General features: G+C 36.8%; 4 protein-coding genes across 8 annotated transcripts; 2 read left to right on the plus strand and 2 right to left on the minus strand.

Moving 5' to 3' along the window:
* The first annotated feature begins 248 nt into the window (after nucleotides 1-248).
* Nucleotides 249-3,245, plus strand: LOC141823323 (tubulin alpha-3 chain-like). Of its 2 annotated transcripts, XM_074710595.1 has the most exons (6): nucleotides 249-430; nucleotides 1,156-1,370; nucleotides 1,448-1,647; nucleotides 2,147-2,655; nucleotides 2,750-2,870; nucleotides 2,956-3,245. In XM_074710595.1, the coding sequence occupies exons 1-6, from the start codon at nucleotides 318-320 to the stop codon at nucleotides 3,109-3,111; spliced, it is 1,314 nt and encodes a 437-aa protein (XP_074566696.1). In that variant the 5' UTR covers nucleotides 249-317; the 3' UTR covers nucleotides 3,112-3,245. The 2 variants fall into 2 exon arrangements, with proteins under 2 accessions (XP_074566696.1, XP_074566695.1); XM_074710594.1 differs by having other exon boundaries at nucleotides 2,750-3,245.
* Nucleotides 3,246-3,979: 734 nt separating this feature from the next.
* Nucleotides 3,980-10,814, minus strand: LOC141825700 (homeobox protein HOX1A-like). The gene is made up of 9 exons (XM_074713085.1): nucleotides 10,629-10,814; nucleotides 9,247-9,870; nucleotides 8,974-9,136; nucleotides 8,750-8,873; nucleotides 8,552-8,664; nucleotides 7,860-8,417; nucleotides 6,890-7,243; nucleotides 4,813-4,902; nucleotides 3,980-4,721 (listed from the first exon to the last, which is right to left on the minus strand). Exons 2-9 carry the CDS (start codon nucleotides 9,744-9,746, stop codon nucleotides 4,299-4,301), a joined length of 2,325 nt encoding a protein of 774 aa, XP_074569186.1. The 5' UTR covers nucleotides 9,747-9,870; nucleotides 10,629-10,814; the 3' UTR covers nucleotides 3,980-4,298.
* A 2,773-nt stretch (nucleotides 10,815-13,587) lies between these two features.
* LOC141823580 (LOB domain-containing protein 10-like) lies at nucleotides 13,588-13,953 on the plus strand. The gene has a single exon (XM_074710878.1). The coding sequence runs from the start codon at nucleotides 13,588-13,590 to the stop codon at nucleotides 13,951-13,953; it is 366 nt and encodes a 121-aa protein (XP_074566979.1).
* A 1,133-nt stretch (nucleotides 13,954-15,086) lies between these two features.
* LOC141825094 (peptidyl-prolyl cis-trans isomerase FKBP16-4, chloroplastic) lies at nucleotides 15,087-22,931 on the minus strand. 4 transcript variants are annotated; one of them, XM_074712487.1, is made up of 10 exons: nucleotides 22,446-22,527; nucleotides 22,280-22,368; nucleotides 21,180-21,235; nucleotides 21,045-21,100; nucleotides 19,398-19,455; nucleotides 19,081-19,155; nucleotides 18,856-18,945; nucleotides 16,026-16,103; nucleotides 15,330-15,370; nucleotides 15,087-15,255 (listed from the first exon to the last, which is right to left on the minus strand). In XM_074712487.1, exons 1-10 carry the CDS (start codon nucleotides 22,448-22,450, stop codon nucleotides 15,228-15,230), a joined length of 576 nt encoding a protein of 191 aa, XP_074568588.1. In that variant the 5' UTR covers nucleotides 22,451-22,527; the 3' UTR covers nucleotides 15,087-15,227. The 4 variants fall into 4 exon arrangements, with proteins under 4 accessions (XP_074568588.1, XP_074568584.1, XP_074568585.1 ...); XM_074712483.1 differs by lacking the exons at nucleotides 22,280-22,368; nucleotides 22,446-22,527 and adding an exon at nucleotides 22,673-22,931; XM_074712484.1 differs by lacking the exons at nucleotides 22,280-22,368; nucleotides 22,446-22,527 and adding an exon at nucleotides 22,673-22,931 and having other exon boundaries at nucleotides 16,021-16,103.
* Nucleotides 22,932-23,234: the final 303 nt, after the last annotated feature.

Here is a 23,234-nt window from a genome sequence, read left to right on the forward strand (position 1 = left end):
ATATAATTAGGTGGGCATAGATAATATATATGATTTAACATATAATTTATTTTTTTTATATAAAATATAACTGGGTGATATTTTACCTTTTAACATAAACATACATTGCCAGGCTGGCCCATCAATGTCTCCCGAACGTGGGGCCCAGCGGTTCCCGGACTCGAAGGGAATTATTGAATCCGATTATCCCGCCAAATTAAATACCCCGCTCCTCGCCCACGCCCTGCCGCAGCCATTCCATCCCTTTCTCTTTCGTTTCTTCTTCGCGACTCCTCCGTTCTAGATCTGTCCGCTAGGTTTCCACTCAGAGAGGAACGATGAGGGAGATCATCAGCATCCACATTGGACAGGCAGGGATCCAGGTTGGGAATGCCTGTTGGGAGCTGTACTGCCTCGAGCATGGCATCCAGCCTGACGGTATAATGCCCAGGTGAGATTTTCAACTTGGGCTTCTCAAAATCATGGTCTCGTATTGTTTTGGCCAGATCTGTTTTTTTTTTATTACCGCATTCGGTCATGGCGTTGATTTAGGATAAAAAATATATTCATTTTGGTATCCGCTGTTGTGAGATCTCGGGTTTTTATTTTGAAATTTGAATATTGTTTTATTTAAAAAATATTTATCTGCAAGATCTGTTTCGAGATATATATTAAGTTTATACAATCTTTGGCTAGATTATTCGATTTGGTCTTCAATCTCATTTGTTATCGATCTCATTTTTCTTTTAATTTCCATAATTTTTGGTTTTTTGGATTTACTTGGCAAAAATATAGGGTTCGTTTTAAATTCGCATAGCGCTGGGAGGTATTTGTGAAATGGCGAAGCAACGGTGAATGATAACATTTTTATTGCGCCAAGATATAGTCCAGTGATCGAAATTATTTTGTTGATATTTTCAAACTGATTGTTTAGTTCGGATCTCATTCATAGCTTTCAGATCTGGTTCAAGATCTCAACTTTCTTCTGTTTTTGTTTTCTCAGCAAAAAATGTACTTTTCATGATGCTCAGTAGAGTTTAGTAACTGCATAAGCTCACTTCCAGTCCCTGGGATTGTGGCTCCATCTTCCCATGAAGATTTTGAATTTAGTTCTGTTTCCACTTTTGAAAGAATAATCTGTATTTTCTGATCTAATGTTCTTCTCGTTCTCTTCAGTGATAGCTCAGTTGGAGTAGCTTGCGATGCCTTCAATACGTTTTTCAGTGAAACTGGTGCAGGCAAGCATGTACCTCGAGCCATCTTTGTGGATCTAGAGCCAACTGTCATTGACGAAGTTAGAACTGGAACTTATCGTCAACTCTTCCATCCCGAGCAGCTCATCTCTGGGAAGGAAGATGCTGCAAATAACTTTGCCCGGGGTCATTACACAGGTAGCCTTACAAACTAGCATGCATATGAAACTGCCCTGTGCCTGGAACTTAATCTTGTGTTTTCTAATGACATACAGTGGGGAAGGAAATCGTAGATCTCTGTCTAGATCGCGTCAGGAAACTCGCTGACAACTGCACTGGTCTGCAAGGGTTTTTAGTCTTCAATGCTGTTGGTGGAGGTACTGGATCTGGTTTGGGATCTTTGCTCTTGGAGAGACTCTCTGTTGATTATGGCAAGAAGTCGAAGCTTGGGTTCACCATCTATCCTTCTCCTCAGGTATTGACAACTTCTGCAATGTTACTCTCTTGTTTGGTACAGTGAAGTAGGTGTGTGTCTGTTGAAGCACAGATACTTGTGATGCAGCGTTTTGTTTGTTTTTGATTGTACAAAACAATGCTCTATGTGATGCTTTTATCTGTCCTTACATTATACATGATAAATGCATATACAGTCAGTATAGAGTTACAATTTGACAGTCACGAACCTAATGCCTATTTGTTTAATATTTTTAACGAAATGTTGATAACTACGGAGTTCTACTTAACCAACTAGGCGTGCCAACATACTCATCTTAGAACACACAGGATCAGCATTGTGATTCTCAATCAGTTGCAACTAGCTAACCTTTTAGTATATTGAGTTTGTCTTTGTATTGGTGATGCCCTTCGTACAGATTCGTGATCTCATAAAGGGTAGTGTGATTAGCATTAACATCCTTTTTTTTTATTGATATAGGTACTCAAGTCACTTGCATATTACCTTGTTTTGCTTGTAGGTGTCTACGGCGGTTGTGGAACCATATAACAGTGTCCTTTCAACTCATTCTTTGCTTGAGCACACTGATGTTGCTGTTCTTTTAGACAATGAGGCCATCTACGATATCTGTCGAAGGTCTTTAGATATTGAGCGTCCGACTTATACCAACCTCAACAGATTGATTTCTCAGGTCATATCTTCGTTAACCACCTCTCTAAGATTTGATGGAGCAATTAATGTGGACATCACAGAGTTCCAAACCAATCTGGTCCCATACCCTAGAATTCACTTCATGCTCTCCTCGTATGCCCCGGTTATTTCAGCTGAGAAAGCATACCATGAGCAATTGTCGGTTCCTGAAATCACAAATGCGGTGTTCGAACCATCCAGTATGATGGCTAAATGTGACCCAAGACACGGAAAATACATGGCTTGTTGTTTGATGTACCGTGGAGATGTTGTGCCTAAGGATGTCAATGCTGCCGTCGCGACCATTAAGACGAAAAGAACTGTCCAGTTTGTGGACTGGTGAGTGACATGCCCACTTGTGAGTTTTTGAATTGCAAGGTTGATCGTCTTGTGTGCTTTTGATTGTTTACTTTATCTCTGTTATGTTTTGGAGGTGCCCTACTGGTTTCAAGTGCGGTATTAACTACCAGCCGCCGACTGTGGTGCCTGGAGGTGACCTGGCCAAGGTTCAGCGCGCCGTATGCATGATCAGTAACAACACTGCTGTTGCTGAAGTGTTCTCGAGAATTGACCACAAGTTTGACCTCATGTACGCCAAGCGAGCCTTTGTCCACTGGTACGTCGGCGAAGGAATGGAAGAAGGTGAGTTCTCTGAAGCACGAGAGGATTTGGCTGCTCTCGAGAAGGACTATGAGGAGGTCGGTGCTGAGGGTGCAGACGAAGATGGTGAAGATCCTGAAGATTACTAAGTTATATTATTTGCTTTGTGCGATTTGTTCTTTGTTTGCCTTCTGATTCGTGGATCATTGTATCGGGTTGAAGCTTTGTCATGGTTTTGTGTTGGACATTTGGATTGTTTAAGACCGTAAGCTAGAACTGGTTTAGCTATTGTGCGTACAATTTGATCGACCTCGTTTCATATTCCTATAATTTAGCCATAAGCAAATTTTTATCTCTTATTTCATGTTTACCTTTTTGCCCACCTCTCTCTCTCTCTCTCTCTCTCTCTCTTCCTTCCTCTGTGACACGTGCCTTGCTCACTTTTGGCAGTGTATATTATAACGTAATCAGTTTAATTAAATTAAATACCATAATAAACAATGCATTAATGATTGGAGGACTGGAGATCGCATGTCTTCGACGATACAAATTAAGCTGGAGTATTTAATTATAGTTAACCACCACAAGAAGTTTTAGGATGCATTGCATAACCAAATATAAATGATTTAATGTGTTTGCCTTGTATTACAACCAAAAAAATAATTTTCCACATTTTTTCAAAAAGAATTATCATTACACTACTAATATGTTATTCACCATTAAACAAAGTAAGCCAAGATAAAGACATAAACTTCATGTCACTGATGAATTAACAAACAAAATGTTCAGTGTACATTACCCACTAAAATGATAGAAACACAGTAATCGATTTCAAACATAGTCCTTACAAATATGCACAGGCTTTCTCTAGCATTGGAACCTTGCTATGAAAAAGAAAAGGTATAATAAAGCAAATGTTCCAAGTTCAATGTCCAGCCTACCTAGGAATTGAAAGATGAGGATAGCTTTAGCACCCTCAAGGCCTTCAACTGATCCAGCAATTACGAAAAGATCATTGATGGCAAGGGAGCAATAGACCATGCATTCTCGTGCCAGAAGTACATAACTTTGCCATGAAATGGTAATATGCTCAAAGGTTTACGACTACAATGATCTCAAACAACTTCAAGTTCTTTGAGCCTCAGTGACTCAAAGTAACCATGTGGAGATATAAAAGGAAAACAGACAATCACTTTGAGAAAATTGTAAATGTTGAAGGCCAAGGATGGGTCAACACTCAATTTGCAAATGTTGATTGGAAGATAATCTGGGCAGGAGAAATTTGTATGAACTGGTTCCACAGCTCTAAATTTTTGAAGAATTTACTTGTCTAACAATATCCTACAAGTACCAATGATTATCAGATCAAGGTCGAAGTATCTTTATCTGCCTGTCTTTATCCTCTTAAGCTCACGCACTGTCTTTATCCTCTTAAGCTCGCGCGCCAAGGCCTTCTCTCTGTCAAATGGCACTTTTAAGTTCTTGTTTACACTGGTAGGTGTTTTTTCGTTGCTTCCATTGGCAGCAGCATTTGCAGCAATCCCCTCACTTGATGTTGTGTCCTTTCTACTGGAGTTGCTAGGCGTGTTAGGCACTATGGTTGATGTTTTTCTGTTGTTTTTGCTGGAAGTCAAACTCATATTATTTCTCATACTAGATACAGTATTCATACTCCCAGATTTACCCAAACCATTCCCTTCGGTTACTTGAACTTTTGTTTCTGCATGATAGACTGTTTCAGAAAGATTCAAACCTGTAGCAGACATTCTCAGTTTAGACCGTGTCTTCTCAAACCATTTAGCAATCTGCATAGGATGCAACCATAACTTACATAACTTGAGATTTAAGATGAGAGAGAGAGAGACATGTAAGAAAGGTAATAAAGGATGGAGAGACCTGCTTAGTTGTCAAGCCTAATTCTTTTGAGAGACTTCTTTTCACCTCTTGACTAGGATACTGATTTTGTTCGAAGGTTTCCAGAAGCCGCTGTGGACAAAGAATAATTAGCATTCTTTTGCAACAAAGGTTGTAACCATTATTTCACATAGTCAAAACATTGCAAAATAAATAAAAATCAACTAGCCATTAGAAACCAAAGTAGGTCACACAATCGTGTGCTGATAATATGAATACATTTGAGATAGCAGCATATATAGAAAGGTAGTAGTTTCCGAAACAATGAATCAGCAACGAGCATAAACCTAATTATGTTGATGCACTAACCTTTTGTGCATAGATAAGAAAGATACCCTAGTTAAATAGGCATTTTGAACAAATATAGACTAAATAACCATCAGAAAAATACACAATAAATCAAAGTTTAAAATTTCGGATCGTGTCAAAGTTTAAAAAGAAAAAAAAAACATTGCGACCTCACGAAGGACATCGTGACCACATGGTGTCCTCCGTGAGTTCACGACGTCCTCTATGAGGTCACAGACCGAGCTAGTCTATGGGCAGAACAAAAAGTTACATCCGTGTCGATCAGCACGGTATGGTATTTTATACCATGCAATAAATCATGTGGCTCTTGAAATGGCAAAGTTATTATCGCAATAGATCTACCATCGTGCTGCAAAAACATGAGCAACTCTCATCATCATCTAGTACCAAATTGAGCATTAGTAATGCATCAAGCCACGAATATTCAAAAATTAATGAATGCAAGCTATTTGGTGTTAACCACATGACTATTTCCAGAGAACTACACTTATTAAGAACCACTAAAATCAATCAATTCCACTCATTAATTCTAGCAACAGCCTATTTATTTTATTAAGCACAGTAAAGAGATATTTGGTTCCTGAAAACAAGTTTTTCTCAGTAGAGTGAAAATGTTAAGTCTGCAAATCGAATCAGTTGCATGGTTTGCCAATGTAGGCAGCAACTGACTTATCATGCTTAGTTAGCTGAAACAGAAGCTTATACTGGTTATAGTGGGAATAAGCAGTAGGAGAAAGGGTTGTGATATTCCGAAGATTGGAGCAGCATGCAGTGCCAGGCAAAATCATTGTTGGTTAAAGATGGTATTAATGACTGGCACCGGATGGTGAGGTCACAATAGTTTTGGTGCTTATGGTAGGGTGGGTGCGGTGCAGAGGCAAAGGAATTGGCCAGAGTTGAGTGCAATGTAGCATAGACAGGATTAAAAGAAAAATGTAGGCGATACAAGAAACTAAAATTAAAAGGCAGGTAAAATCTGATATGACTCATTTACACAACACGACTTAACATAAATTTTAAGAGTTAGTGTTTGCTGAAATCAAGTTAGCGTACTAAATAGGTTGACCAGTTTATAACCAGTTTGTAGCCAGTTAAGAACAAGTCATGTTCCTGTTAAAACTCCCACATCTAATTTCATATAATTCATATTTCTTCAAACCTTAACTAATACATTTGTTCAAAAGTCTTTCGGTGCAAGTTTGATGATATTTGCAAAGTAACTATCTATGTTTAAGTTTTTTATACAAATTGTTTATAAAAATGAGTTATGAATTAGCACAATATTTTGGGTCAAGCAATATTTTGGGTCAAGCATATGGAAATAAAGTAGCTCCAGATTTTACCTACATGCATTAAGCAACTCAATGAGCTGGGTCAGGTCAGATAATATAACACATGTGACCTGTAGCTTAAATGGGCTAGGCGTGTCCTGTCAGGCCACTCACTTATAATCATGTTGTTTCACCCTCACCTTTACAAGGTTCAGATAACACATTGGGAATTTTTTTAATTAAAAGAGTGACTGAACACGTGTGATATGACCAGCTTATGAAACACTGACTTGAGTTGCAACCTCTAGGTGCAAACAACCAAAAGACAAACTATATAAGTGTATAACACAGACCATTAGTTAACTACACAATGTTAAGAATCAGAAAATAATAATGGGGATATCTGATTGCAAGTCACAAATTCTTTTTGAAGTTTGCAAAAAGAAAGCATAAAGAGATTTAGAGAATAACAAGGATACCTGGTTTACATGTGGTGCATAACTCTTTTTACCAGTGGAAGTAGTTTTGTTTCCATTTTCAGCATGCAAATGATCATCGATATGTTGTTCACACAAGTACTGTTTTGTTTTAGGCGTACTCTTCTCTGCAGGCTCTAAAACTTGTTGCTGATCTGGATTTAACATGGCTAACGGAGCCACATCAACTATGCCTTTTATACTCAAGCTTCTTTGATGATTAACTGAATAACTTTTTCCATATGACAATGCGGCAGATTCCCTTTTGTTCTTACCTTTCTTAACCTTCTCTGCCTTATCTTTCTCTTTCCACTCTTCATCTTCACTTGAATCTGAAGATGCTTTACCATAAGACTCCTATCAAATTCAAAATGTCAAAATCAGAATGAAAGAACAAGTTAAACATATTATTGAAATAAATTTAGATTGAAATCTATAAAGGTATAGAAAACGATATAAACCAGCAACAAATAAGCTACAGGCCAATCTTGACATCAGCCAACAACATTCAAGAGGCCGACATAACCTGTAGGTCCAAATCATTCTTCAACTGGACCAGACCAATCTAATAGTCAATGGCCTAGCCTGATTGGTCAAACAAGGGGCAATTTAGCAAAGGATTTGAAACAGCCAAAAGTGTTTGCTTCTTTCTTCATAGAAATAGGAGAGACAATTTGATATCCTACATGCTAAAAAGAAAGAAAGAGCTAACCAGTAGAGGAAAAGAAAAGAGAACAAAGAAGGAAAATCCAAAGGCAAGAGAGAATTGAATTCATGAATCATAATCTGCACCCTAATACAATATTAGATGCCATATATAGAGATGATATCAAAATTACCCACAAAAAATTAAGGATATTACACCTACCACAAGACAAACAAACCATAAACCAGCATATAAAGGCTTATTTAACGTGCAAATGATATGCATTGAGCATCATGCGCATATAGTAAATTCAATGGTAGTTCTCACATCATTAAGGTTTTTGTAATCCGATTGCACCTGCTGCCTTGTCTTTGACACGGGACATGAGTTTTCAAAGTCAGTCTCCACCATAGGTGGATGCCTAGTATTTGTTGTATTTTTTCGTGTGGCTTTGCTCCCCTCCTGCGAGCAATCAGCCATTCTGGAATCCAGTTGAGACGATGTAACTTCGTCAACATTCACATTTTTACTAAGCTCCCAGCAAAATTCATCAGAATCTGATGAAAAGTCTGATTCATTTGATGCTGATCCTTCATTTTGAACGTCCTTATTTGGATCCGGACACTCAGGATCATAATCATCATCCTCTGAATCATCAGAAGGAAGACCAAGAACATCAACATTGTTATATCCTAGAGGCCCTAAATCCTCCTCAGATAATGAAGTAGAATCTATTTCTTCAGAACTGGATCCTTCTTCCTTCTCTTCAGCAGCAACTTCAGCATCGGGGTCATAATCATTATCTTCTGAATCATCAGATGGACAATTAGAATCATCTAACTGGTTGTTACCACTTGCAATGACAGCTGCTTCAGGAAAAACATTCTGAATGTAAAATACAATGGATCAAGACATAAGAATATTTGCATTGGCACAAAGCTTCTGATACAGATCAGCATAAAGCTCCATCTGTTGGTTCACAATTGGGATGGATAAGGTTAATTGCTCAATGAATTTACCTCCCAGGTGTCTTCTATTGTGAGGGTACTTCCTTGAAATTCATTAAGAAAGTTAAAGCAATCCACCTTGCAATCACATGCAGGGCACAACCATCCTTGATCTCCAGGAGGAACTAGGTGAAAGATGGAGCATATCAACAACAAATTTTAAGGTTGCTAGAAATGCTAACATCATTAAATCTTATCACAAATATTTACTTTCATGAGTTAGCAATGGTGGACTCAAACACTTTTGGTGAAAACCTCGATCGCAACTACCATCACACAGGATGATGTCATTGTCAGTTGATAGATCCTTTGAGCCACAGGTTGCACAAATTATCTGCAGTAAGACAGAAGAAAGCAAGACAATAGTATGACTCATGGCTTCATATTCTTTTCCAAAAAATTGCAGTAGAATGACACTCATGAATTGCACATACATTTTCATAGTCAATTTCATCATTGTCAAACAGATTTTCATCAGGCCTTCCCTCAGAAAGCAATGAATCTAGATGGTAAATGGATTCACGAATCCTTAATTTGCAGCGTAGAATTTCAGATTTGGCTCGTTCAAGCTCCTTTTCAGGTCTGATCTTTTCCAAACTGCAAGGGCAGATTTGAATAGTTAAGAAAAATAAACAAAGAATTAGATATTCCTGCAACAGCAAACATCTAAATTTTTGGTTGAAGTGGGTTTCTCAGAGAGCATATACTTTTGGCCCTTCCATCCTTCATGCGAATATGCGTCAATCAGGCTTTGCTCATAGTTAATTCGATTCAACAAGTATCTTATTCGTTTTCTAATTAGTGAAAACTCATTATTCAACATGCTCTTTCCTTTCCTCTTCTTCCTCCTTTTATTTGTTATTGAATTTGAGGCAGGAACGGACTGCTCATTGGAAATCTTAGCAGCACTACTAGATGATCGAAGAACTCTGACACCAGCAACTGAAGATCTAAGAGGATATCTACTTGGCCGCGGTGTTTGAGAAACTTTTTTCCTCTTCCTATTAGATTTCGCAATGTTATTCTGTGCATCACTTGCAGACATGGTATTTTCATTATCATCCAGTTCACAATCTGCAGGGTGAAATTCTCTGGAGTCATCCTTCATAGCATCAACTAAGGAATCTTTATCCTGATGATTTGATTTTTCTTTAAACAAGGAATCATCGGTGTTCTGGCCATCAACGTCGCAGGAAGACTGCTCCATATACAAGGGAAGCAACTTCAATTATCTAAAGAATAGGAGGATTTGCTGCTGAATGGGACGTGGAAGGAGGTCCAGACTATGAACCATGGAATCTTATTCCATCAATCAAAGAATACTAAATTACCTGCAATTATCAGATCATAAAGCAAATTTGGGATGTCAATATTAACATGAAAAACTAAGGCAAACAGGAAATCACACCTTGAATTAAGACAAAAAATTGATCAAGGGTGCAGCATAACACAAGAAAAGTGAGAAAACACATTGTATAACCATCCCAACAACAAAAAGAAGCATCACTGCAAAAAAAAAATTGAGAAAAAAAAAAGAGAGAGAATCAACAGCCAGATTTAGGCGAGGAAGAGGAAGAAACATAAATATATATATATATATTGACCTTCAAACATGATATATTGTGATGCGTCCACAGTTAAAGGTATCTGGTAATTTCAGTATAACATGCCAGCCCATATTTTGATTAGTAACTAGTCATTGAGTCAGCACTCCAATAAATCTGCACAAATTGCCCGCATTACATAATTTCCCTTCCAGAACAATGGCCGTGACCGTCAACCAAAAGAACCCTAAATGTCAAAGTTCAAGTACCACCTCTACAGAAAAAGCAAATCAATCAGTAGATGTGAATACATATTCAAGAAAAGAGATGACGGTAGCAGCCGGGACTGAAATTGCCCCATCCAGTAAATTAGATATAAAATGCTAAAAAAGATAAAATTTTAGCGCATTTAGTAGTGAATGAAGGAGCCTCTTTTTACTTCTTTAACTCGATATCCATGAAAAATTAAAAAGAACTAAGTTTTCCGACAGAAACATGACCCGAAGATACGAAGGAAAAAAAAAGTTTGGATCTTGGATAGTTACCTCCCAAATACAACCAATCGGGCGCTCAAAATCTCGATGGTACGGACCGTTCTGCCCGGTCGAAGCGAGAATGAGTTGACGAGGGAAGTAAAGCGGAGAGAGGTGCCTACGAGCGTACGCGGGGAAGCTGTGTCTCGCTTGAGGATCGAGGGGGGTTCAGCCGTTCAGGTCCGGGAAGAGAGGGGAACGAATAACCCTAGGGACGAGTCCTGATGAGGTTGGGCTTCAAGCCTTAAATACAAGGGCCGCCCAATTACAGCCCAATTTAGTTCAATAACTCGAAATTTTTGTGGAACCAAAAGTGGCGGTGGGTGGGTGGGTGGGTTGGTTGCCCATTGGATTTGAGTGAGTGCATTTTTACCGTGTTAGACTTGTGTCGTTTTTGTTCATTGTAATTTGTAAATTATCTACTTTTTAAATATATCCTTTTGTTTTAAAATCTTCAATACGTCGACTAGTTTTTAAATTTGAAAGCCATATTTCATATTTCCAGCCTGAAAACACGTTTTCAGGATGTCCCGAATAATCAATGAATGGCAACTGTTTTTCCTATTTTAATAGGAACTTGATGAATCGATCTACTTAATTACACGTCTTGCCCCTATTTTAATAGGAATAAAATGGTTGTGGTCTAATACCATACTTATATAGGTGGTAGTAGTAATTCTTATTTAAGATAGCCGCATTAAATTTGATAAGTTAAAAATATTGTAGATATTACATATCTATCTAAGCTATAAGTCAGTACCACGATCTCAGTTCAAACAAGCAAATATTATAAATCAAGATAATTTCATCTATAATATTATGGTAGAAAAAAAATAAACTAGTTGAAGATGTGAATTACAATAATTAAAAATAGTAATCAATTAATCTTAGGTAATCAAAATTATGATACCATATAATACCCTTCTAGTATTTTTTTTTTTTCAATACACAATAATTGAAATGACAAGATAACTTAGTCATGTATAGTATATATATATATATATATATATATATATATGAAAATTTAAGCATCTATCTTTCATCACCAAAAGATGTAAAATGAAAAAAAGCACAACACATATCTGAATTTCTAATATATGATATTGTTAAAAGATTATCCACCATGGTTGATCAGTTATAGAAGTTCATCTGTCTTGATTCTGGAACACTTTTTATACCCTCTCATCGAAAGAATGATTGAAAAATAATTAAAATAGAATAACCTTCCACAATCCTCATGAAATTCAAGATTATATTCAATTAAATAAGAACATCAAAGCATTTTTAACTCATCAAATTTAATGTGACTACCTTAAATAAAAATTACTACTACCACCTGTATAAGCAGGAGATTTGACCACAACCATCTCATTCCTTTTCTCACTTGGATGGCGCGACAATGATATAGAGGGGGCGCCGAGGTGGTGGGGGTACAGAGGAGCTAGGGTTAACTGCTGCATCTCCAACTCATTCAACTGCTGCATCTCCAACTCATTCAACGGCTACTCATAGTCCATCTCGATGATAAAGAGAACTATGAGGTATACAGTACATGGTTTAGAAAAAGATGATGCTAACGATCTACGCGGATTTTTTTTTTTTGAAAAATAAAACAATTAGGAGTTGTTTTTTACCGGATGAACGTTCACAAAAGAAAGTTCGAAGACAGGGTATTATGGAAATGAGAATGACATGATTTCATCCAGCTAAAAAATGAGGTATACAGTACATGGTCCACATTAGAAAATTACCGTTATATCAATATCATTAAATTATTCTTTAAGGATATCGGTTGACTTATCAATGGTTTTAAAATAAAAAATATTTTAAAAAACGAACGAGGTAGACTTTTGGCGGGCTAGCTTAGATTCCCCATATATATAGATATATATTCTTTCTTTCATTACCGCGCGCCATCACTTAATTTCTGCCTCTCGCTCCGAGTTCCCCAACTCTGTCGTCTTCACCTCCTCTTGTCTTCTCGCCCACCCCTTCTCCTTCCCCCCGCGTTCCCAGCTGCATCTGGCTGCCGTCTCCACATCACCAATCGCCCCTCGATTAGGTACTCACTTTCGATATATATGCTGCGCCTGTTTTGAATTTGGGTTCGGAGGTTTATGATCGTGATCAAGAACGATGGTTGGGTTGGGTTTTCGATTAGTCTAGTTCCCTACGTTGGTTATGCTTCCGCTGATCTCTGATCTGCTAGTTTGGTCGATGATGGTGATGTTTGAGATTTTCGAACTATTTCAGGATAAATTGGTACGAAGCATTATATTCGCTCGATAAGGATTATATATTCTCTGCATGCTTCATATTTCAGTTTCTTCTCGGCTTATTTCAATAGGATGTTTTACTTACTGAATCAACTATCACTGTTTATAACTGCACCATTATATATATAGTGTTCACAGAGGAAGACATGCTTAGGCCTTCCGTTTTAGATGGGATGGGGTGTTGAATCAAATGATAAACGCGGTTAGGATTAAATAAAATTACAGACAAGGCAAGCATATTAATCATTCTTAAGAATATCGATCTCCAATGGTAAGAGAGAGGTCTTTGAGAGAGAAGAAATAGAAATACATGCATGCATGTTTCATTATTTCCGAACCGACTTGATTGAACATATTATTAATTACGATTGGAATCCTTGTCGGAACATATTTCCATCATAAATTTATGACGAGAATCTAGACCGTTCGATTTTAAAATAGAAGATTAAATCTAAACCATCGTAATCATCCATTCAATCTACGGCCTGGATTTAATCTTAACTTTAAAATTGAACCATCATAAATTTATGACGGAAATATGACAAGCAGTTTTATTATTATTATTATTATTATTAATTATTCTTATCCGTGTTTCTGTTAAATATAATGCATGTTATGTTTTCAACGTTGTTTGATTTGATAAAGAAAAATTAACACCACTCTTTTCAGGACTTCGCTGTTCCCTTTCGATAGCCATGGACCAGCAAAAGGAAGCGGCAGCATGTGCGGCTTGCAATCACATGCGCCGCAAATGTCCACCGAACTGCATATTCGCGCCGTATTTTCCGACCACCAGTCCGTCGTTTGACTACGTCTATCGCGTCTACGGGTGCAGCAACGTCGGAAAGATCCTACAGAGCTTACCGATCGAACAGCGCAAGATGGCGGCAGAGTCGTTGGCGTTCGAGGCGGAGGCCCGCATCCGTGATCCTGTTCTTGGATGCGTCGGCTACATTTATTTATTGCAGCAGCACCTCGCTCAGATCGATCGCGATATTCAGAGGCAGAGACGCAGATTTATGCTGCCGGTTATCAGCCACCGCCATTGCCTCCACCGCTAGAACAACATTGGTATCAGATGCCTCAGTTGACGTCGACGATGACGAAGGTGCCGTCGCATTATGAGCAGCCAAACGATTTGTTGTGCCCTGCAGTGGTGGCCTGTCAATCGATGCCTCAGGTAGAGCCGACACCGCCGATGCATCATAATCAACCGTTGATGACGGACACCGAGGTCCAGGATTTTGCTGCTCAACTCGAGGAGAGCCTCCTTTGCGAGATCCCTTCGACGCCACCGCCGATGCATTATGATCAACAGTTGATGACGCACACCAAAGTCCAGGATTATGCAAAACTCGAGGAGACCCTCCTTTGCGAGATCCCTTCGACGGCGCCGCAACAGGATGAGACCGAGCTCCTAGATTATACTGCTATGTTGGCGGATCTATGCAACAAGAATTGCTGAAGACTGATTAACATGTTCTTAATTATATATTGTCTGTTCGTTTATTATTATTAGAACTCAAGATGACCATTGTTTTTGTGCATGAGATACATTGAACGAAGACTGCAAACTAAAGATTTAATCGTTCATCGTTATAACTAATCAACTCTATCTATTTATTTTTTCCTAAATAACTCTTTTCGTTTATTTGAAAGAAATGGCAAAACTCAAACTAGTCGAAATGAAAATTTTGTTCATTGTAATTTGTAATTTATCTACCTTTTAGATATATATATATCCTTTAAGTTTTAAAATCTTCAATATGCCGACTAATTTTTAAACTATTATCATTTTACTCAAAGCTAGTGCTTCATTAAATAAAATTATTAATATAATGAATTAAAAAAAATTCTAGAATATTTTTACGATTCTTAAATTTTAATGAGCAGTCCCAAACAAAGAGATAAGTACTTGGTGCAATAAAATTTATTCCATTTTTTGTTAAGTTTAAAGGATAAAATGTAATTAATCAATTTTATTGAAGATGAAATGAAAAAATAAAACAAACAGAAAAAAAAACTAGAGTGAAATCCAATTTTCAACATTTATGTCTACTGTTAAATAATAATAACAACATAAATATCAAAGTAAAAGGAAGGTGGTAATTGGTTCGGTAGGACATTATTTGAGTTTTGCTGTGAAATAGCCAATTACTAAACTCTATGATTTCAAGTGATCACAAAGCATGCCATAAATGAATTTATCTTAAATTGTGATTCAGCAATGACAATATATATACTAAACCTTCTTGGGAAAGGTTAAACAAAGAAAACGGAAATTAATATAGAGTGAAATTGGAAGATGATGCAGCAAGGATATGTGCTTTCAGTTTCAGCCTTCTATAATCTTCACGGCCGATCTGCCCAATAATTCAGATATGAAAATAAAGAAAGGAAGTAGATGTAGGATGAGAAAGCCGGAGGCTGAACATACCCAAATGGACTTTGCTTGATAGCAAGTAGCTCAACATCTATCTGCAAGCACACAAAAGTTGGAACAATCAGTTGATCAAGAGTATTAAGATATCTAGTGAGGTTTCAAGGATGAAGGGATTGAAGGAAGAAAACACGCCAGCTAGCAAAATGCATTCTCAATTTCATGCCATTTCACATCCGCCCAAATCGTGCGTGGGGAAACATTGTCTATTCACACTTTTCCACCTTGGCAGTGTGTGTGTGTGTGTGTGTGTGTGATAAATCTATATGAATGATTACCTTTTTAGATGACTTTAAGCCATTAAGTTCAGCTTTCCCTCACAACCAAAAATTGTCTTTACTTAGATGGAACTATAATGCGGGCAACGGGTAAGAGAGAAAGAGGGGAAAAAACTATATATACAACTGATAGAACTCCAGATATAATTTTGTCAGTATTTGCCTACATTTTCCATCCAAGCAAAATGAGTCCAAGGAAATGAATGCTGGATGTCGTCTCAAGACTGAGAATTGACTTGGCTAAGCATAAGAAATATATTGTCACAGGAGTAGAACAAAGAATGATCATACATAAAAATACTCACATAAAGTATTAACTATTTATTATATGAAAGAAATTACTAGATTTCATGTTAAAATAAAGGTCATTAGACTGACTGCAACATATTTTAGACTAGCATAAGTTGTACCTCACCTCAATTGTTGCATTGGGAGGGATTTCTTGGACTCCTTTCTTTCCATAAGCTAGTTCAGGAGGAACTATCAACAATCTCTGAGATTGCACAGTAATTAATCAGTGATGAAGTAAAAGAGTAGGTTGTATGAAGATCATTAGAGGCTATTCTTTTGATTCCTTTGCATAAAAAGAGTGCCAATTTGTAACAGATATTTTTAAATTATCAAATAAATCGATCGATCTATTTATTAGTTTATTAATCAAACTCTTTGTACCATGGCTCGTGTTCAGCATGCTAAATCCTTTATAGAAAGTCAAACAAATATTTTTTTATTGGCTATGAAATATTAGTTGTCTCACTAAGTAACACCTATGTTGACTCACCAATGGCTCAGCAACACCTAGCAAAACATAATTGGACGGGCTATCTCCCAGAGCCTACAAAAGGCAGAAGACTCCCATCGCTCGGGGCATTTTAGCAAGGAAATACTTTTTCTTGCCAAACACTCTAGCAACCTCATTCTGAACCATCTTGATGTAGTGACCAAGTTAGCTCCACTTCAACCCATTTCTCTAGTACCCCAAGCTCCACCACCACCACCTCAATCCATCATCTCAATAAGACCTTATCCCTCATGACGGCTAAACAACAAATAGTTAGGACAAACCCCACTTGACCCAAACTGAACTTGTCCAAATTCATCATATTTGGCTTCCTCATGCCACATTCCCACTTGAAGTCAAAGACAATATTTATTGACAATTAAAAGTCTATTTTAAAATTCTCACAACATCCAGTGACAGAGGATAACCTAGTTGATTAGAAAGGCGTAAAGGATATTAGAAAACAAAGAAAACTTATAGTTGATATAATAAATTGATTTGACATCATTAATCATATAACATTTAGTACCTTGCAACATACTCCAAGGAATAATACTCAAAAACGGTTTAAAATTGCATCCTATGTCGCTCAACATAGGAGAAACATTTTATTCCATCCACGAATCGGTATGCGGAATAGCTTAGAACACATAAGATCCTTTCACAATGACAACCCACCGGAGCCTTCACCTAAGACACATAATTCTTCTAGCAATATGAAGCGAGGCCAATATTGTCACCATGCAAGATCCACAAAGCTTTTGCAAGGCAGTGAGGGCTTCCGCATGAGATCTAATGACATTTGCAGGAGAAAAGAATAATCGTGGTCTAAAAATAATACTTTCTTGTAAGATACAAAGATAATCAATCATTAGCATGTGTGTCAATCGGTTGCTCATGTCAATTATTGTTCGCAACAAAAATGAACAATATTTGGAGATTGCACTCCTATAGTCCTATTCCATGACCTGTGGCTCGTCAAATGAGTAACTTTGGATAAATGCACTACAATTGCTCTTTGAAATAAGTTAATAGAGCAAGCCTCATAAGTGCCAAATATTTTGGGATGATTAAGTGACACGGGTTCAAATCTTGGAAAGGTTGCTGCCCTGTGACCTAGAGGTCACGGGTTCAAATGGAAACAGCCTCTTGCCAAAGGAATATGAGCTTCGTGCACCGGGCTGCCCTTTTTTATTAAGTGACACTGGCCTCAAATAGAAATGAATATGAAAGCTAAAGAAAGGAGATTATTAAAAGTCTGTATAATGAAATATTCACCTCGAATTTGAAACCTTTGGAAAATTGCTTCACTTGACCACTTGGTTACAAAAACAAAACAAAAAACAAAACAAAAAACACAAACACAAACAATTTTGTGCATCATTTTCCACTCTAACAATCTAGATTTTTATAATCAAAGCTGCAACAATTCTATTGTCCCCCTCCATCACTTGGTTTACCTCCTTGTAAGCTTATGTGGAGCCAATCTCGGCCTCGAGCTGAGTTGTCAACTATAACCCAAAAACTGTTGTCCGTTGGTTGATGGCTTCATATAAGCCATTAGGTTGTCTAACCCCTACTTAGTAACATACATTATCTCTAATGATACTGTCCAAAAATGAGAACACAAAGATTCCCTCATAATTCACATTACTCCCAAGTCGCTAATTTTATTGATGCTAGACCATCGACTCATCTAACCATTCACAATCAAACAACTTGACAGCATTGAGTCACAAGCTTTCCAAGCTCCAGTGTCATTTTTCCAAGTCCTATCACACTTGATACACATGCTATCAACCCAGCTAAAAACCTACTTTAAACTATCTGTCAATCACATCAAAACTACTTGATTGAACCCGACCATTTTAGAGCATCGTTGCACCAACAACATCGAGGCTTTCATGGTGAGGACTTCTTAGCACAGCGGCTAGGGATTCACAAATAGTTTCCCCCTGCTTTGTGTCTGCTAGACTTTTGTAACGTCTCCTCTCTCAGGTTTGATGCAACTTCCCAAAATGGGGCAAGCATTCTTCTTCTTCATCCTCTCCTTCCCTGTTCACCACGTCTTCTATTTGACACACCTCTAGCATCAACACTAGGCCCGCTCAACATGTCTTGAGCTAGCCGAAGACAGAAATCCTAGCTGAACTCGAGATTCAAACCTTGCTTGAACATGATGATGATGGCTTACTATAAATAAATACACAACCTATGTTGCAAGCTAAATCATGCAACTATGGATGTAGAAGAGAGAAACCAAAGACTTGTTACACAGATAAGTCAAAACCATTGGCAATGTTTTTAATTGAGCTGTAGATATTTATTGTATGAAAATATCAATAGTATATAACCTTCTTACCCTAATCATTAACAATTTTGCAATCCATACTCCAGCAACAGAACTGCTAATAGCATTGCACATCTTTTCTTAAGGCAAAAATGAATAAGAGGAAACACAAACCTGGCCCCCAACTCTCATTCCTTCAACACCCAAATCTAATCCTTTTAAGACATTTCCTCTTTCAGATTGACCAACGTCAAAAGCATATGGCTGCAAGTTCAGATTCATCAGTAACCAAATAAAGTAGAATAAATAACTAGTATCTTTCAGCTTACTAACCAAAAAAGTGAGAACATAACGTCAAGTGACACACAATAGGCAAGTGGCCAAATAGTAAAATCATACCGTTCCACCAGTGACACCAAGCCCTTGCCTGCTTGTCATAAAGGTTATGCCCTTCCATTTGGCAACATAATGTAACTGCAATCAATGTTCCAATCAAAGTTCACTTTCAGGTGTACTATACAATATGATATTATCACTATCCTATGTTCAGTGCACTATATATATCTACCAATATGTTAATCTAAGTCTAATATAATTATTCAAGTGTTGCCATAACAAAATTTTGTGATCTCGCTACTGCAGGACAAAATCCCAATCTATATCTGAACTTCTGGAAGATAATGTCCATTGAAATATGCTTGGGATAACAATCATACTGTGACACGTGATCCTTTCAAAGCTTTAAGCCCACCTCCAACCTTTATATCATAGTACCTAGTAAGATCAGGAAATCAGAACAAAACAGTGACAGAAAACTGAAAAAAATTTTATCTTCACAGAGAAATAAACTAGAAATAAAAATGGTCAAGATCACTTCAAACGTGCCCCAAAGAGCATTTCAATTATGATAAAGGATTTTAAATATTTCAGTTCTTAAAGAAATAAATATTAATTTAAGAGACAAATAAATAATTTAAGGGACTAAATGCAGAACCATTCCCATCCAAAATGTGGCATAAGCTATTATAAAATTCGCCTTGGAATTGTTGCTACATTTCTTATAGTATGACACAATAATTGTAAATATTTCCTTCATTAATAAGAAACATTTCATGGAGTACAGAGCAAAAGAAAATTACTGAGCGATGGAAGTTCAGTACTAATGACAACATCAATGGAAAAGCCAGCAGAAAGTGAAGTAGTCATTCAAAGTGCTGTAAACACGTTATGACTTCAAAGTACATTTTAAACCCAATTAGATATATGGCTAATTGTTTGACAAGTTCAAAATTACTTGATTGATCTAGTACTCATTTTGAAAAAAAAAAAAAAAGGAAACAACAAAAAATAAAAACAAAACAAGTTAAAGTAATCCAATCATCGTTTCAAATTTCATTTAGTGACAGTTTTTTTTTTCTGCTTACCGACTAGAACGCTAAAAGGCACAAAAGGTGGCTATAAGAACCACCTTACTCCTCTACAAGAACCACCTTACACCCGACTAAAATAGAACAATACATATTTTTCCAATCTCTGACTCTAAATCAGATTGAAACTTTAAACATTGAATCTGATTCAATGAATCCCTCTTGCAATCAATAAGCTAAGTAGCATAATCCACTAGGTTTAATAACACACTTAGCACGTGTAAACTTTCTGGATTTCTTGTAAAATACTTTTCTAAATGAATTTATGCAACCCAACGGTAGGTATTCAAATTGCTTCTTAATATGCCAATTAAACAATTAGGAATGTAAAATAACAATAACATTTGAAAAAGTATATTATGACATTGACTTTTACTAACTCCTTTGATTAACTGAACAAATTAAAAAAGTTACAATTTTTCATAGGAATGAAATATTCCTAGTTGTTAAACAACCTGTCAATATATGAGCAACACCTTTGTTGTAGTTAGGATAGATTTATTTTCTTATTAATTATAATATCATCAAGACTTCTTATCTGTCATAAATGAGAAGTCAAAAAAAACTTGATAATCCAAAGTTCAAGAAAATGACAGCTTCAAAAGATTGTTAAAGAAAGATATGCAACGACTACTGATTATGCTAATTCTCAAAAAAAAAGTTTCATGTTTGAGATTTAAAAGCTCAAAATAGAAAAGAATTATGAGTAATGGACAACAGTTATAATATCATACAATATAATAAAAACAAATGAAAATGAGTTAAAGAAATCTTCAAGAAATCAAAGTAATAAAATCTAGTGGATACAGACTACTTCCAAGAGAAATATGTGATTTCCTTTATAAGCAATCCAATACTGACTATGGTCATACAATAGCCAAAGAGAAAGTAAAAAAAAAAACGCTAATTTACTATAAGTTAAGAGTATATACTAACTTGAGGCCATTTGGTAGAGTGGTATATTCACTTTCAGGTATTTTTGCCGTTCTAAGCTGCAGAGATTTACAGAGATAATATCACTAGACACCAACTATGTCCTTAATGACACAAACGATAAATCAAAGCTCTTACAGCTCTCCTGCTAGAGGAAACAGATTCAGCATTGCCAAAAAAATTGAGTCCAGAAGCTGAAATAACACAATTGAAGGTTAGTCAGGTGGCAAAGCCATAAGACAAATGGGCAAATTTAGATTTGTTTTTTAGTGTATCATAATCTTTGCTAGTATGTATTATTTATAAGAACTTTTGAAAAAGACACGTGCTAAAGATGATATACAATTTTATAAATGAGCTCCTAATATATAAGAAACATAGCTTGGTGCAACACATTTGTTACAAAAGATGTATAAGTTGAATGAGACCATTCATAAACATTAAATAATTGCCTAGTCATGAGCATTAATAAGCCCTACCGACATCTGTCCAAGCTTTGGTTCCTTATTTCTGTAGTTTAAATGAGTTTTCATTATTCAATAAGCACACACAACCAACATAAACAAGCTAGTTAGTCATGCAAGGCAAACCTATGTGGTGAGTCCCGAAATTTCATATTTAAAATTTGTACTTCCATCATTGAAGGAACCAGTGGTGGAGCCAAAAATTATAATCTGAGCTAAAAAAAAATTAATGAAAAATAACAAAAAAAAAAGCTCCTGGGCTGATAGGAATAGGGATGACGAGATGAACAGTTGCATTAAAAAAACATTAAAAATGGCCTCTAGGCAGGCCTCCGGGCTAAAGCCGGTACACTAATACATGATTCCGGCTTTGGAGGGAACTTAGATGTTAAGGAAAGGATATTTTACAAAAGAGAATAGGTCAAAGTATCCAATTTAACCTTCCTTAGAATGAAAGTGGAACATCAACAATTTGTTAAAGCATGGTGGGTATAGATGGCAAATATATTTTGTAATTATATCCAGTTCAGAACGTGTAAGAATTTGGACGTGTACAGAGAACTTATCAGCATGAATGATAATGTACTGGTGAACCATGGCACCGATAGTGCCAACTCAGCATTCCCAGAACCCTCACAATCTCCCTTAGAAAGTACCTAAACTTAGTCTTGCAAAATGAAACATAAAAACACAAATATTTGAAATGGCATTTGAATGAAAAATAATAACGGAAGGTAGTAAAAAGTATTCGATTTGCAACCACTTTCACCTTACTTTTAAAGTGAAGTCGATAAACAATAGGTGGCAGGCAGTTCAATACCCAATGTATTGCGTCACAAGAGATCCTCGATTCTTTGATCAAACTGTGAGTATGCTATGTTTATCGTTAGTAATTTCTAGTATTTCAATGCAGCAAAAAATGGACGGCCAACACTCATACCGCATTTTTTCCAATTTAATTTCTTGCAATCTTCCATCAAGCAAAGAGGAGGTAAGATTGTTGAGTTCACTGCTCAAGAAAGTAAATTTCCAAAAGATACTAAATCACGAGCCAACCCCGCCAAAGTTCATGATTTGGGATGTCCAGGACCATGATCCGATGAGCGATAGATTGCAAACACAACAGAGAAGACAAAAAAAAAAACAAACAAACAAATTGAACCTCACCCGACGCGACGAGGAGGCCTAAGAGCCATCTCCTCCCATCGGGAAAGGCGACTCTCGACCCCTGGGGAAGCGGAGACAACTCGTTGGAGCAGCGGCACCGGAAAGAGACCGAATTCGTCTTGTTTGCAAACCTCACAGTGGTGGATTTCACTCTCGAGGAACGAGGAAACAGCGAAGGGGGAAGAGGAGTAGAGGGTCGAATGGAGAGTTGAAATGGCACTGCCATTGGAGGATAAAGGCGGACGCGGAGAAGGTGAGAAGTTAGCGGCCCGGAAATTTGCGTTGCTTTTAATTTATTGCTTATATATTATTTCTGGAAAATTTGGGGTGGGTAAGTCAGCTGATTTTTTATTTATTTAATTCAATTGATAAATGATTTATTTAATATTTATTGAGATGATTGATGTAAATGTTAGTTAAGCGAAACGAATGTAGTGTTATATTAAAAAGGGTTTGTGAAGAATAGGGATTGATTTATGAAATTATATCGAAAAGGAAGTGGTAATGCTATATTTTGACGGTGATTTTAGTATTTATTTATTTATTTATTTATAAAAAAATA

This window comes from Curcuma longa, chromosome 3 (assembly GCF_044706935.1).
Source record: "Curcuma longa cultivar G26 ecotype Majalengka, Jawa Barat chromosome 3, ITB_CL_G26_1.1, whole genome shotgun sequence".
Taxonomy (NCBI): domain Eukaryota; kingdom Viridiplantae; phylum Streptophyta; class Magnoliopsida; order Zingiberales; family Zingiberaceae; genus Curcuma; species Curcuma longa.